The sequence below is a fragment of the Bombyx mandarina genome, chromosome 04 (assembly GCF_030267445.1).
Source record: "Bombyx mandarina strain Sakado chromosome 04, ASM3026744v2".
Classification (NCBI taxonomy): domain Eukaryota; kingdom Metazoa; phylum Arthropoda; class Insecta; order Lepidoptera; family Bombycidae; genus Bombyx; species Bombyx mandarina.
This window is the reverse complement of record NC_143211.1, coordinates 15,747,525-15,761,326: the sequence shown is the minus strand read 5'-3', so window position 1 is coordinate 15,761,326 and position 13,802 is coordinate 15,747,525. Positions and strand designations below refer to the sequence as shown.

The following is a 13,802-nucleotide window of genomic DNA, read 5'->3' as shown; positions in this document are numbered from 1 at the left end:
TAGGTCTCATAGAAATAGGCGGGATGGTGCCTTGAGATATGAGTTCTAAAGTCTCTGGTCTCATAGAAATAGGCGGGGTGGTGATACCTGCCCGTGCGGACTCACAAGAGGTCCTAACACCAGTATGTACTGAAATTCTCATTTTTTCCCAAGCTATTCGTTGGTAGCCTAAGAGGTTGTTCCAGCTACAAGCGGACGGGACGCGGGGTGGGCTCACGGGCTCAACCTGAGAGAATTTGCTAACACTAGCTATAGCAAGAGCAATGCTTCACAGAATCTATCAGCGGATTGGCATCGCAGCCCACTGAGAAGATCCGGCGAGAAATTCAGTGGGCTGTGTCTATCGCTCTTCGAACTCTTCGTCGTAATCGACGAGTTGACCGGGGCTTGAGGGACCTCAAAGCACCAAAAGTGAATTCGGGATATCCGACAAGACATTATTCGGGCGAGGGCTTTGCGTTGCCCCGTCGCGGTTGCATAAGTTTCTCATTCAATTAACTTATTCGTATGAGTCATCATCGATAGCGGGTGTCAGTCATACAGACTCACGTTTATCGGACTGCAGATCTCCATTAAAGACAAAGGGAAATAAAACCACAGAATAATATGAAATTCAATATTATTTCGTTACGCTTTTTAATAATACAATATATTTGCATACGATATACTATCGGTAGTATATTATTGATGACCAATCATTATTGAACAATGAAAAATGACATTAAATCATTTCTCGTTTAACATTCTTTTAATAAATAGCTGTATACAAAAACAATTATTTACAGAATAAGGCAGTACAATTACCAGGTAAAATGTGCCTCGTCTTATTTTTAGCTATACAAGCGGTAAAAAATGGGAAATACAAATAATTAACGTTAAACGAAGGTCAGTTAAACAAAATCAATAATCACCTTAATCTTACATCCAGTCAAATTCAAATAATCACTAACGAGTTAAATATTACAACAAAATAAGCGATAATGATTAGTTTGTGAACGTTTCACTGTGAACGAATAAGTTTTTTTTTGTTTGTTTGTTTGTTAATCAATTCAATTATCTCGAATGCACCCGACATTTTGGCAGATAACATAATATCTGTGGGAATTAAAAAAAAAATTAAAAAAAAAACATATTTTGGAACGTATCGACCATCTCACTAACACATATGGCAAACGTAGCGTTCTTACAGACAGCACTGCTGGTCCGGGCGGCGGCGGACTCTACTAACAACATCCATCACAAATGCAATAACACAATGTGACACAGCACGTTAAACATGATCAAATTATTGAAGCTAAAAGTTTTTTTTTTTAATCGCGATTCGAATTCGAGTTACCGCTTCGAATGTGCACTCGTATCATCAGCCTCTCGTTGTAATGGTGGTTCTCGATCGAACACATCCCGCTCACATTTAAAATCGAAATCACAAGAGCCTTTCTTTTTAAAGATACGCGAATTTACCGTAAAATGGGGGGAATCGGGACACTTTTTGAGTTCAACATTGATTTTTATCGTTTTTTTTTTTTTTAATTAATAAAACTGAGATCATAATGGTTCCGGTAGTTGAAATTTTCATTTATAATGCATTATGATATAGTTTATTAAACAATAATCATGAAAAGTTACAAAAACTCACTTGTACGTATTCACCCAGGCGTTGGAGTGAATTGGGTTGCATATTGGGACAATAGAGTTTTTCGATAGGGCTGGCACTGTTTAGTTGCTAATTAGGTAATAAACTTTTGACATCTTTAATGAGTTACAAAACTTTGATGACTAAATTAAACTATTTAATATTCTTAAGCCCTAAATAAAACTCATTTTCAGTTCAACAAAGTTAAAACTCTAACAGCCCCACAAAAGTATTGTGACATCCCAGATTTGTTCCTATCCTACCTCTAGTCCCCTATCCCCCCCCAATCTACTGCACTTGATTAATTTGTTACCATCGGCACGGTGCGGACTACCGCTGGCCCTACTGCCGGTCCGCCGCCGGCGACTAGATATAGCGTTTGCTCTCACAAAGCGACTCGTCCCGTTTATATGACTAAGGCCATGTCCTTCTTGCTGGGTAGCTGCACCTTCTTGCCCTGCCACAGCGAGTTGTGTATCGTGAAGGCGTCGATGGTGACCGTCAGATGCTTCGTGTGGACCTGCGAGAAGCACTTGCTGCCGGAGTTGTACCTGCAAGTTGTAGGCGCGGGTCAGTGCGAGGGGGGGGGGGGGTGTCGTCACGGAATCGCGGACGACTTTATTTGACAACTTTCTAGTAATTTCGAGGGGCTATTCTAGATTCACCAAGCTAGTAGGTGAGCTCACGGGGCTCAAGCCGGAGGTGCTGCTAACACTGGCCCTAGTAAGAGCCGTGCTTAGCAGAATCTACCACCGGATCGGAAATGCGACCCTATGAGAAGATCCGACAAGAAACTTAGTGGGCGTCTGTGGGTTACTTTACTCGTCGAGCCCTTCATCGCAAGTGACCGGTTTGGCGAGGACGGTGACCGGAGGTTTGATAACAGTAAGTACTGTAAGTACCGATGGTAAGAGTTAAGTCTCCGTTAACTGGTTAGTGGAGTTTGAAGTGCAAGGAAGTCCTTATATTATGATACACACAAACAAGACAAGTAGACTCGAAGCCCGAATATCCAATTTATACAAAGCTATTATATTGTATTAATGTTATGGAGATGGCTACGCTGAAAAAGGGGGGTACAGGAAAATATCTCTATCTCTTTCTAAAAAGCCCCCCATTGAAACTTCGATTCTTTATTAAAGTTGCGGGTGTATTAGTATCAATTGTGTCCAGAGCTGCCCAACTAAGCGAATAGGTAACGAAGGTTGAATTACTTGAAGAACTTGTCGAACATCCTGTCATTGACGACTTTCGGGCCGGTGCCGTAGAGCTTGGCGATGAGGTCCGTTTCGGGGCAGTAGGAGTAGAGCGCGCGGAACTGGCAGCCCGCGTCCCGGAACAGCACGAGGAAGTGCTTGGACTCGGAGCGCGCCACCTCGTCCAGCACGCGCCGCTTGGCCTCCGCGTTCACGGCGCCCGGGAACACGCAGTACTCCACCGCGTTCAGCATTATGCCGCGGTTCGACTTGGTCGTCGGCTGCTTATACAGCCGGGGACCTGCACGCGACGCGACCACTTTTACTATTCAAACTTACGATTTCATTATATACGGTATTTTCAAACTTCCAAAATGTTTTTTTTTTAATTCTTTATTTGAGCCATACACCTATTAAGTCGGCTACCTTCCAAAATTAAAATCATCGATTTTGAGAACTACCCGAACCAAACAAAGCGCTATGTTTACATTGTCATCGTTAAGTTACTTTTAGTATAATTCTTATATGACCGTCAACGAAAAATCGTAATACCTTATATTGGTGTTTTTTACAAATGTTCAGTTTGACATTTTTATTTTATTTTGCAATTTCAAAATTCAACCTTCTTTTTTTTTGTAGTTTATAAATAAAGTTTGATGATTTTCAAATGTTTCATTAAGTGCAATAAATAAAGTTTACTGGTGGTAGGACCTCTTGTGAGTCCGCGCGGGTAGATACCATCGTCCTGTCTATTTCTGCCGTGAAGCAGTAATGCGCTTCGGTTTGAAGGGTGGGGCAGCCCTTGTAACTGTATTGAGATCTTAGAACTCATATCTCAAGGTGGGTGGCGCATTTACGTTGTAAATGTCTATGAGCTCCGGTAACCACTCAACATCAGGTGGGCTGTGAGTTCGTCCCCCCATCTAAGCAATAAAAAAAATCAATAGCATTACTTATGAGAGAAAAAAAAACAACTAAAAATGAGATTATATATCATATAGAAACCGACTCTGGCCATTACTAACTCTATGAATGCTGTTTGCAATAAAATCATCAGTGAACTTGGTGTGTCGATTATGTGGTACTAATTTACTTGAAGGAATCAGCAGATATCGTTTGCATAATCGTGTTCAATGAAATAAATAAAACAGTCTCAAGAAATATGTACTGATTTACGGAAAGTATTATTTACAACAAACAGAACACAAACTCCAACGGATCGTACATTACATTCGTTATGATATCGCATTAGTTGATGATTTTGTGAGCTCCGTGTTAGTCCAGACCGTGAGGAAGCTCATGTTTAAGCTGTTAGACCAAAATGCACTCGACAAATCTGCAAAACCATGCCTTACGCATATATTTACTTAGGTTTATTTTTGTGTAATGTTGGCATGACATCGCTCAGTTACTCAGTGTTCGTTACGGACATACGTGGGTAGTACAATATGTGTACAGAGCGCAAAGGGACAATCCTTGAACTTGGGATACGACAATCATATTATAGAATAAATTAGAAATAATAATAATTTCACGAATTAGTAAGTAACTCGATAGCCTGTGATGGCACGCCGCAATGGATTATAAATTGTTTTGCTGTACATTGCGTGCAGCTCAAATGTTTTGTATACAATAAAAAAATGAATTAGTCTTCGAGAACGTTCCCAGTGCTCCCTGTACGTACGGGTGCGTGACTAGCTGCTACCTACAGTTATGTAAATTAGTGGACCTTTAACTGAACGTCGGACGCGACTGGATCTCGCTGGAGAGACAAACATTTTTGATTAAGATCTGATACATACATACATACGTTTCTTTAATGGTGTACTTAAAATATACGTGACATATTTCACATATTATCTCAGCGGCATAATTGTCAAAGTGAAAAATTCGTTCGGTGTTCAATAGGCAATAGTACATTGTGCACCAAGGGAGAAAAGTTGGACATTTCCCGCGGTGCACATACTTTTTTTTCTCCTACCAGGCCGAAAGTTCGTGGAGTACCGAGCCGGGGTCCAGGGGCGAATCCCTGGCGGGGGTAGGGGGAGCGGAGCCCCTCCACACTCATAAAAAAGCACTTTAACTTTTTTTAATTTTTAAATAAACTACTACTAATTAAATAAGAACTGTCTGAAGAACTCATCTTTGTTTAATACTTCACTATTAAATTTTATTGCCTTTTGTTTATTTCACTTTTACACTAAACACAATATTGCAAATTACCCGAGCACAACAATGGCGGAGAATTTTAGGTGCGTGAGAGCAGACGTAGACACTAACGCGCATGCGCACTTGTCAGTACCCAGGGAGGAAAAGTTACACTTTCTTCCCTGTACAGCGGGACGAAAACTGAACTTTCGGCGTCGGTAGGAGAAAAATTAACTTTCTTTTAAAAAACTAATCAAGGATATAGTTATATTTTTTTCATTCTGAAATGAGTATGTCTTTTTCCATATTGCATACAAGTCGGAAAAAACGTCAAAAATTACGTGTGACGTATAAATTTTGTACTAATGGATTGTGGCAGGAAAGAGATAGATAAAGAAACGTGTCTCGATCATCAACAATATTTTAAAATCTATATTCCAGAATTTTATCGAAATTGGTCCTTAAATTAGCTTGGAGTAGAGCGATATTCCGGATTTATTCTAAAATTGGTTTCGATGTGTTTAATAAATAAATAAATATATTTTCTTCGTTTAAAAACTGCGCCCTAGTTCAATAGTATTTTTAGGGATAAATAAAGTATGCTTATAATTAAAATTGATATTCAAGAAGTGAAACTTCATTTTCTACTATCATAGGCACAGTATAAAAAAATTGTAAATGTTCGTTTTTTTTCTGTGTATTTGTGTGTTATTCTTCAGTATACGTTAATAAGTGTAGTACCCTGCATCACTGTCCCTCCACCGCGGCGTGGTGTGTGTGCGTGCGCGTGTGCGTGTGCGTGTGCGTACTCACCGGAGTAGTCCATGATGGAGGAGTGCGTGGAGGAGACGTCGGAGTTGTCGTCGTGCTGCCTGCGCTTGCCGATGGCGCCGGGCAGCGCGCCGGGCAGCGAGCCGGGCCCGGAGGCGGCGGTGCGGTGCGCGGGGGAGGCGGCTCGGCGCGGCGGCGTGGCCCGTCCGAGACCCGAGTCTACAACCCGCCCCCACATGTAACGACACGACGACCCGCACGTGCCACACGACAACGACACTACTGTTCACTTACAGACAATACTACCGCAATCCTAATTTCTAACTATCGCAATATTTTGTCAGGTATTATTATGCTTGCTAGTAAATTTATTTTAAAGTTTTTTTTTTTAATTTAAAAATATCAATAATATCCCTGTAGAGTAACGACTGAATTCCCTTTTACTGTCTTTAAACAATATCTAGCGAAGACAGAGCGACAACATACTTTAATGAAATTAAAATCTCCTCAAAGTTAATTATTATTAGTTTTCCTCTCCCATTTCGTTCTGTTAATTTCAAAGTTAACATTTTACCCGCACTATCGACTAGCATACAACTAAAATTAGTATAGAAAATTAATTTTAACTTTTACCTAAACACTTTGTCACCTGTATTATTAGAGAAATAAATCATGTTATTTACTTCGTACGAAGCGTAAAATACTAAATGTACTATTAAATATTATTAATACTATACGTTCAATATTATAAATAATACGGACACGTCTACTGCGTTAAAGCGAATTAAGAATGCACAACAAAAAAATAATAACAAGCTCAAGTATTTATCGAAGACGTAACATTTTGTACTTTACGCCTAAAACGTCATAATATATTTTTATTTACCAGTTAAACAATTACAACCGATATATTCACTATCAAAATAAACGAAAAAATCCAGTTCTTAATTTGGAATTACGAGATCTAGGTTTGGAATTTTTTTTTAAAGTGGAACAATCCTTATTGTTTTTTCTTTTGTTTTTTTTTATTTGAATTATAAATTTATCACTAGTAACTATAATTAATTATCATAATATGTTCAAAATTATATTTTAATGTATTTAATCGTTGCTTTTCGAGAAATTTAAAATTTTCTATTTGTCTCTTTTCAATTTTCTTAATGAACATGTTCGCGAACACTTAATTATTTTTAATGACTGAGGTATCAAACCTTTTATTTATTGTTTACACATTTGAATAGTGTTTTTTTTTTAAAACAACCGATGTCACACCAACACCCATCATAAATACTAAATATATATTAAATATTTTTTTATCGATAATAATACATGCACTAACGATGAAACTGTTAGAAAAATAAAAACCTTACAAACCAACCTGTAACCATAATATTATGCAAGTATATGATATACATACATACTGATGACCCAAAATAAGGAATTGTGCACAAGACTGATAGAACTAGATGTCGACAGGTTTACCGCTATCGATAAATTCTTAATACATCCCCCAGCACTAGCTTCATTCTCAGGTTTAGTATTATAAAACCTTTTGCTCAGTATTTATCATCTTTTTAATTAATAAAATGCTTGTAATAAATAACTTGTTTTTACAAGCTAGAATGCGAGTTTAATGTAAAACTATAGACACTATATAGTGGTAATGTATATAAAATAACTAAGGATTTTTTTCTTCTTTATATTTACGATATTTAGTTATAAAGCAATGAAAGTACAGATACACGTTATTCCTATCGACATCGAGCGAGCAACAGAAAGTAACCCAAGGCACCAGAAGCGACCGCTGTGCGACCAACGTGAGTCAAGCGATATCCGTGTGAACTCAAACTCTTACCGCACAAGTTCATTAGAGAGCTTGACTTGCGCCCCGCCTTAAAGTTACTCTGGTAACTCGTATATTTAGACCTTCCACGTGACGACTGCGGTTCCTCATTCACACGCTCTGAAATGTTCGATGGCGTCACGCAACTCTCATGCAACAATCCGGCACACGCAAACTAAAGGAACGCGACGCGCCCGACGGTCGCTTATTTACGAATCGGGAACAACCAATTAGTAAATGCGCGGAAGGTCTAGTGGGCGAATCCGAAAGTTGAAAAAAAAAAAAAAAATCAAAAAAAAAAACACCAAGCGAAAACCTCTCGATCGCAGTGAAGTATAATGCGACTACTCGAAACAATATAATGCCCAAAGAATAATTCTATAAGCGTAATTATGTATTATTATTATTATTTGCATGACCGTGTGTAGTTCTAAAGATCTATGCGATGCTGAAATCATACATAATATTATCATAAATATATTAGCCTGATAAATAATATTTAAAGCGTCTACTGAACCAATAATTCAAGAAGCGACTCTCCTGCTGGATGCTGCCGTTTTGCCACTCACATCAACTTGGTGTATACACTTCAACACACTAAACTAGGTCAATCGTTTCGACAACTTATTTCAAACAGTTTAGTTTTCAGATGATTTTAGTATTTTAAATCAACGCCAAATGTTTAGATAAAGCCTTCGTCTCCAATTTTTTGTTTCACTGATGAAACTCAAAACGTTGGGAGACATCATTCATTAATTATAAATTCATTCAAAATAAGTTACGCTTAGAGCAAAATTATATTTACGAATAAAACGATTTTAATAAAAAAAATTTCTTCTTCACAGACAAGTACAAGTACAAGATGTTTGACTGTTTTACAGAAACGACAACAAATCGTCGACAACATTTCATTAGCGTACAACACGGTTTTGTATAACTCATTAAAAATACACTTAGATAATTTTGTAGACTACAAATATTGGCAAATTGCTTGAAATTCTATCCAGAAATATTAATATAAAAACTTCATTGATCTCGCCTCAGAACGATTTCAAACCGAATCAACGTTGATCAGTCAAATGGCCTTTTTAATCGACAAATATGAATCGATTATTCGTACATACAATTGGCATCGGTATGCAAAAGCATCGGGTTAGTCGGTGTCGAGCGAGCTGGGGGGAGACACTCGTGGTGCGCGGCAAGACGCGGCAAGCGGCGAGGGGGAGGGACGTACCTCTGGAAGTCTTGCAGGAGCCCCTCCGGCCGAGGGGGCCGCTCGAGGCGCTGCTCGGGGACATGCCTCCGCGGTCGTCTACTGGAGAATCTGTAATATTAACATAATTAAATATTTATTAGGACTTTTTGGCGGGAACGTGGGGAGTGAAGTTGTATGATTTGTTTTATTTTGTCTATTTAGTGTTTCTTCAGGTTTAAATCTGTAATAACGGTGGTTTATTAACTGTTTAATATCTGTGTAAGTGCACAAAAGTGGGAATATGAAACAAAGCCGCTGGACGCAACTTCTCGGGATCCTCCAAAAAGTAAATTGAAAAAATCTCAGTTAATAACCACCATTTTACTGAGATTATATATATTTCATCCCATATCATCTCATCTCATCTTCATTTCATTTCATTTTACACCATATTATCATTTTTCATAAAAATAAGAATATAAATAATAATAAGACATGACTTAAAGGTCTTAGTTACCAGGTCATAAAATCCCTTAATTTTTTTTTATTATATCGCTGTTCTTGCACATTGCAGTAGTGTGAGATTTTCTAAAAAAATAATCTGTGAAGTGATTGAAATGTAGTTGAATTAAAAAAAAGTGCAACAATAACTCGACATATTTACAACATGCTCTCTGTGCTGTAACATTTTAAGCGGCAAAAAAAAGTTTAGCTCAGTGAGTTCTCTCGACTATTTAGGCAAAGGAGATATTTTCATATGAATTCAGTACTGTAACCGAAGGGCCATTTTACTGGAAAGTGGTTTTTTTTTCATTTATAATTTAGTTTTTTGTTGTAATCAGATATTTTTTTAACCAGTATGGCTAAATGGCTTTCAATTCAGTAGTAATCAAACTGCAGGTCACGGCGCAACCAATGGCTTAGGTTCATGTGACATCTTCATTAAATATTAAATTGCCAAGCAGTACAATATCGATGGTGTTTTCAGTTTTCTGAATCGCGCTACGATTGCTTACTGATTTAATTTCGAAAGCGAACAAAATCATAGTTGAATTTTTTTTTATTGCTTAGATGGGTGGACGAGCTCACAGGCTACCTGGTGTTAAGTGGTTACTGGAGCCCATAGATATCTACGATGTAAATGCGCCACTCACCTCGAGATATGAGTTCTAATACGTAATTACGTTTGAATACGAAAAAGATATTTATTAGTGCACAATATTCGGCCTCTGGTTGGTCCGCGACCGGCAGCGGCGGGGGACGAGGGCGGGGGTGTTGGGGGGGACGAACAAAGGGTGCAGTCTTACCGCGGTAGAGGCCAGCGCGCTCGGCGAGCGAGTCCTGCGAGCCGCGATAGTAGTCGCGCCGCACGGAGCCGCCGCCCGCTGTCGCACCACACACGTCACTCACACGACCCACCGGGATATTCGACTTGCGCGCTTTTACATACGCTTCTATGCTTTATATACAGTAAAAGCTCCTTCAATCGCGTTTTCATTAGTCGCGAATTAAAAAAAATGCGACCCAATTCCTATATTCGCGGTTAATGATTTCTATATTAGCAAATGTAATCGGTACATCGGTATATACATAAATATACATTGATAAAAATAATTCCAATACTACCAATTTTTTTGAATCTCGAACTGAAAATTATTTATAAGCGTGTCGTCAAAAGGACTAATAAAGAAATAAAATGGACATTATCACAACTATGCCTTGTTAAATGATATCGCCGCTGTATTTGTTTTGAGAATATAAACATACAAAATGAAATCAACCTTATTACATAAAGTACATTTTTAAATGTGGCCGCATGAAACGTTCCGTCCTTTGGCAAGAGACGCATTACCATTCTATTATTGACAATTTCTGTATTCGCAGCACATTTATGGAACATATACCCCGCGAATAAAGAGCTTTTACTGCATTACACTAAGCATCTGGTTTATACACGCGTGAAATTATGTCTCATTTTACACCAGAAAGATTCAGATTTAATACTATAATTACAATTGAAAATTTTGAAACTCAAAGTTTAGTTTCAAAATTATATAGTAATAGAACATACGAAGTCAAATATCCCGATTATTTCGTGAGGTGCTAGTTTACTTTACTTGACGCATTTGTACAAGTATTCTTGTTATTCGTCTAAAGCTAAGTCAACAATGACACACAAATGCCGCTAATATCTTATGTTTATATATATGTATATACATAACAGTCATATGCATTTTGTTTTGGCTTTCACATTTACAAAAAAAAGATTGTATTTATCAAAAGTGAAAATGTTACACATAAAATGAATCTGAATCGATTAAGCTCGAATTTCAATAAATCAGAAAACACTAGTTTGTAGAAATACGTCAAGTGAAGTATAGCAACAACAAAAATAGCACGGTACAAAAAAGTGTTGCCATGCAATTTAGCAAAAAATCAGATCAGTGTAATTAAAGGTTACTAGTAGCTAACATTTAGTGAGGCTTTAATGGTAATAAATAATAGGTTTAAATCACAGATATTTTTTGGGGAAATAATATTTGAATTAACTTCTGATATAGCACTAATTTTATGATTTCCACCTAAAAGCAGAAAATAAAAAAAATATGATTATATTAAAACAGCTTTTAACAAGCCAGTGTATTTTTATGTACAGGTGTATTTTCAATAAATTAAAATATATGGTTGGATTTGTGTACAATGAAAATTTAAGAATCAATTTTGAAACAGTAGTTCAATTAGCGAGCCATATATCTATATGTATTTATAAAAGTGAATATATGTGTGGATATATTACGTTCACTTAAAACTCGACAACCGTTAGCCCAATAAATATGAAACTTTTCGAACATATATGGGGCGACATGAGCACTGCGACCAGTATAGTTACGTTAATGCCAGATAGGTGGGCGCTGTGATTTTTATCTTTTCAACCATAGGTCGAATTGATATGAAAATTTGTACATATATGAGTATGTCGTCAATGTAGATTTTTTTAGGTGATGCGAAGCGCACCGGGCATAAGCTAGTTATCAATAAAAATACGTCATCATGTAAAACAATTGGATACCAAATTTTTTATCGTATTCGACGGGTGTACTTTATTGATTTTAAATTGTGTAATTTTGTTTAGGTGTTAACTTTGAGTGATTGGCTTTAGAATGCGGTTGTGCGTAGGTACCTGCGAGGTTGGTGGCGGACGGTTGCTTGGCGAGCATCCCCTCGGCGGCGTGCAGTGCGCCCGTGTCTACGTGTATGGTCTTGGGCCGGGCGCGCGTGGTGGCGCCCCGGGACCGCAGCCGAGGGTTACTGCTCGCTGGACTGCTGCCGTGTTTCATACTCTCCAATAATTCTGACTTATCTATCACTTTACCCTGAAATAATAAACAGTTTGTATATAAATACGGTTATAATGAAAAAAATATATATTTGAGTTTAAAACCATTTGAGTATTCATTAAATTTTCACATTTTCAAAAATAACCTGCCACGGAAAATTGCATCTATCGACATACTTACTGTAGTTACTATACGCCCTGCTAGCAAACACGCAAGTTAGAAAATATTTAGGATTTAATTTTAGTAAGCGTTTTTCTGTAATCTATCATTATGAAAATCGTTCATGAACAGATTTAGTACGTACGTTACTTAAAAAAATAATAATACCCGACTGTGAGATTTAATCAACGACATGTTTTAAAGAGGCGCACCGCTCATCACTTAACCGATAATTTAAAATGAATAGCGTGGTTAAATCAAAATAATTAATTAAGCGGTGCGCCAAGTTTAAGAGAGAATCTACCGACAACATATATTTTTACTATTAGTACAAATCTTAAGTATGAGTATTCTGCTTATTATAAATTATTGATGTTCGAAGCCGTACAGAAGCTTCTCAATTGGTCTGCATCGACCGTGGACTTAGCTGGTTTCAGATGGTTAGGTGATCTGTTACTTGGCTAGGAGTGGAGCTATATTTTTATGAAAAAAGTATCAATATATCATCTCATTTGAAACCACTTTTTTTTAATAACGTTAAAAATGTAATTTCCTTTCAAATTTAACTTGGAAGGAATTTGAATATATAGTATACTAGCACTAGCTGTACCCGTCCGCTTCGCTGGGCATTTAAAATTATCATTGTGAATGATGTAATTAAGGTTCAATTTGGTTTGCGTACTATCCGTAAAGAAAAACTGTGTGTGGTTGCAACGACATTTATTGTGCGACTGACTTAAACTTTGACAAGTAAAAATATCGTAATTAGCAAAGAGTATAAGGTTAGTAACAACATACCGCCCACCAAAGGACTACTAAGTACTTTCTAAAACTATTGCACTAATTACAACGTCAAGGTGACTTCAAAACAATATTCTACAAAACGAAATAAAGGTTGCTTAAATACTAGACATCATAATACAATATGCTTAACTTGAGACTTAGTATTAATTTAATAATAATATTGCTACATATTGACATTGGTAGAGAATCTTGAAAATTACAAGATGACATTTCACCGAGTGGAATCCACCGGCAAACGACATAATTTTGTTATTGATCTTGCCCTTAAGATCCAATATTTTGATCTGAGATAACATAGCATTAACTGAATCCCTCCATGTAGTGTCTTGATATGGGCGTCAGCAACGATCAAGTGTACTAGGGTGTTGTTATTTCCAAGAATAATTAGGTGTTTTCGGTCATCAGGTAAGTTAGTATGTTTAAGGCGACCGCCCACCCTGAGGATATGATTCTCATCCAGGTATGGGTTTAGCGATCGTAATTTACCTTTTCTTCTAACTTGTTTCTTATCTCTTAGCCGATCTATTTCTTCTTTGAATTCTTGTTGTACTAACTTAATGCATGTGATAAGTGCCTCTTCTAATTCTTGTGTAGTTATTTCCTTACTCGTACTTAAATTCCTTTTGTATCTTAAAAATCTTTTACAGTAAATAATAGTTTTTAGTAATTCTGGTAACATATCAAAATCTTCAAACTGAGCGGTTAAAGGTTTTAA

General features: G+C 37.2%; 1 protein-coding gene across 27 annotated transcripts in view; it reads right to left on the bottom strand.

The window, feature by feature from the left end:
• Window positions 1-602: 602 nt before the first annotated feature.
• Window positions 603-13,802, bottom strand: part of Patronin (calmodulin-regulated spectrin-associated protein patronin) — a 75,834-nt gene continuing 62,634 nt past the window's right edge. For 14 of the 27 annotated variants that reach the window (XM_089727171.1, XM_089727174.1, XM_089727177.1 and 11 more), the window contains 8 exons: window positions 11,968-12,160; window positions 10,094-10,171; window positions 8,826-8,915; window positions 7,604-7,711; window positions 5,791-5,967; window positions 4,559-4,591; window positions 2,848-3,130; window positions 603-2,184 (listed from right to left, as the gene is read on the bottom strand). In XM_089727171.1, the coding sequence (XP_089583297.1) occupies window positions 2,040-2,184; window positions 2,848-3,130; window positions 4,559-4,591; window positions 5,791-5,967; window positions 7,604-7,711; window positions 8,826-8,915; window positions 10,094-10,171; window positions 11,968-12,160 (1,107 nt within the window). In that variant the 3' untranslated portion in view covers window positions 603-2,039. The remainder of the gene's footprint in view (window positions 2,185-2,847; window positions 3,131-4,558; window positions 4,592-5,790; window positions 5,968-7,603; window positions 7,712-8,825; window positions 8,916-10,093; window positions 10,172-11,967; window positions 12,161-13,802) is intronic. The other 13 variants (XM_089727163.1, XM_028180303.2, XM_028180288.2 and 10 more) reach the window with 8 other exon arrangements.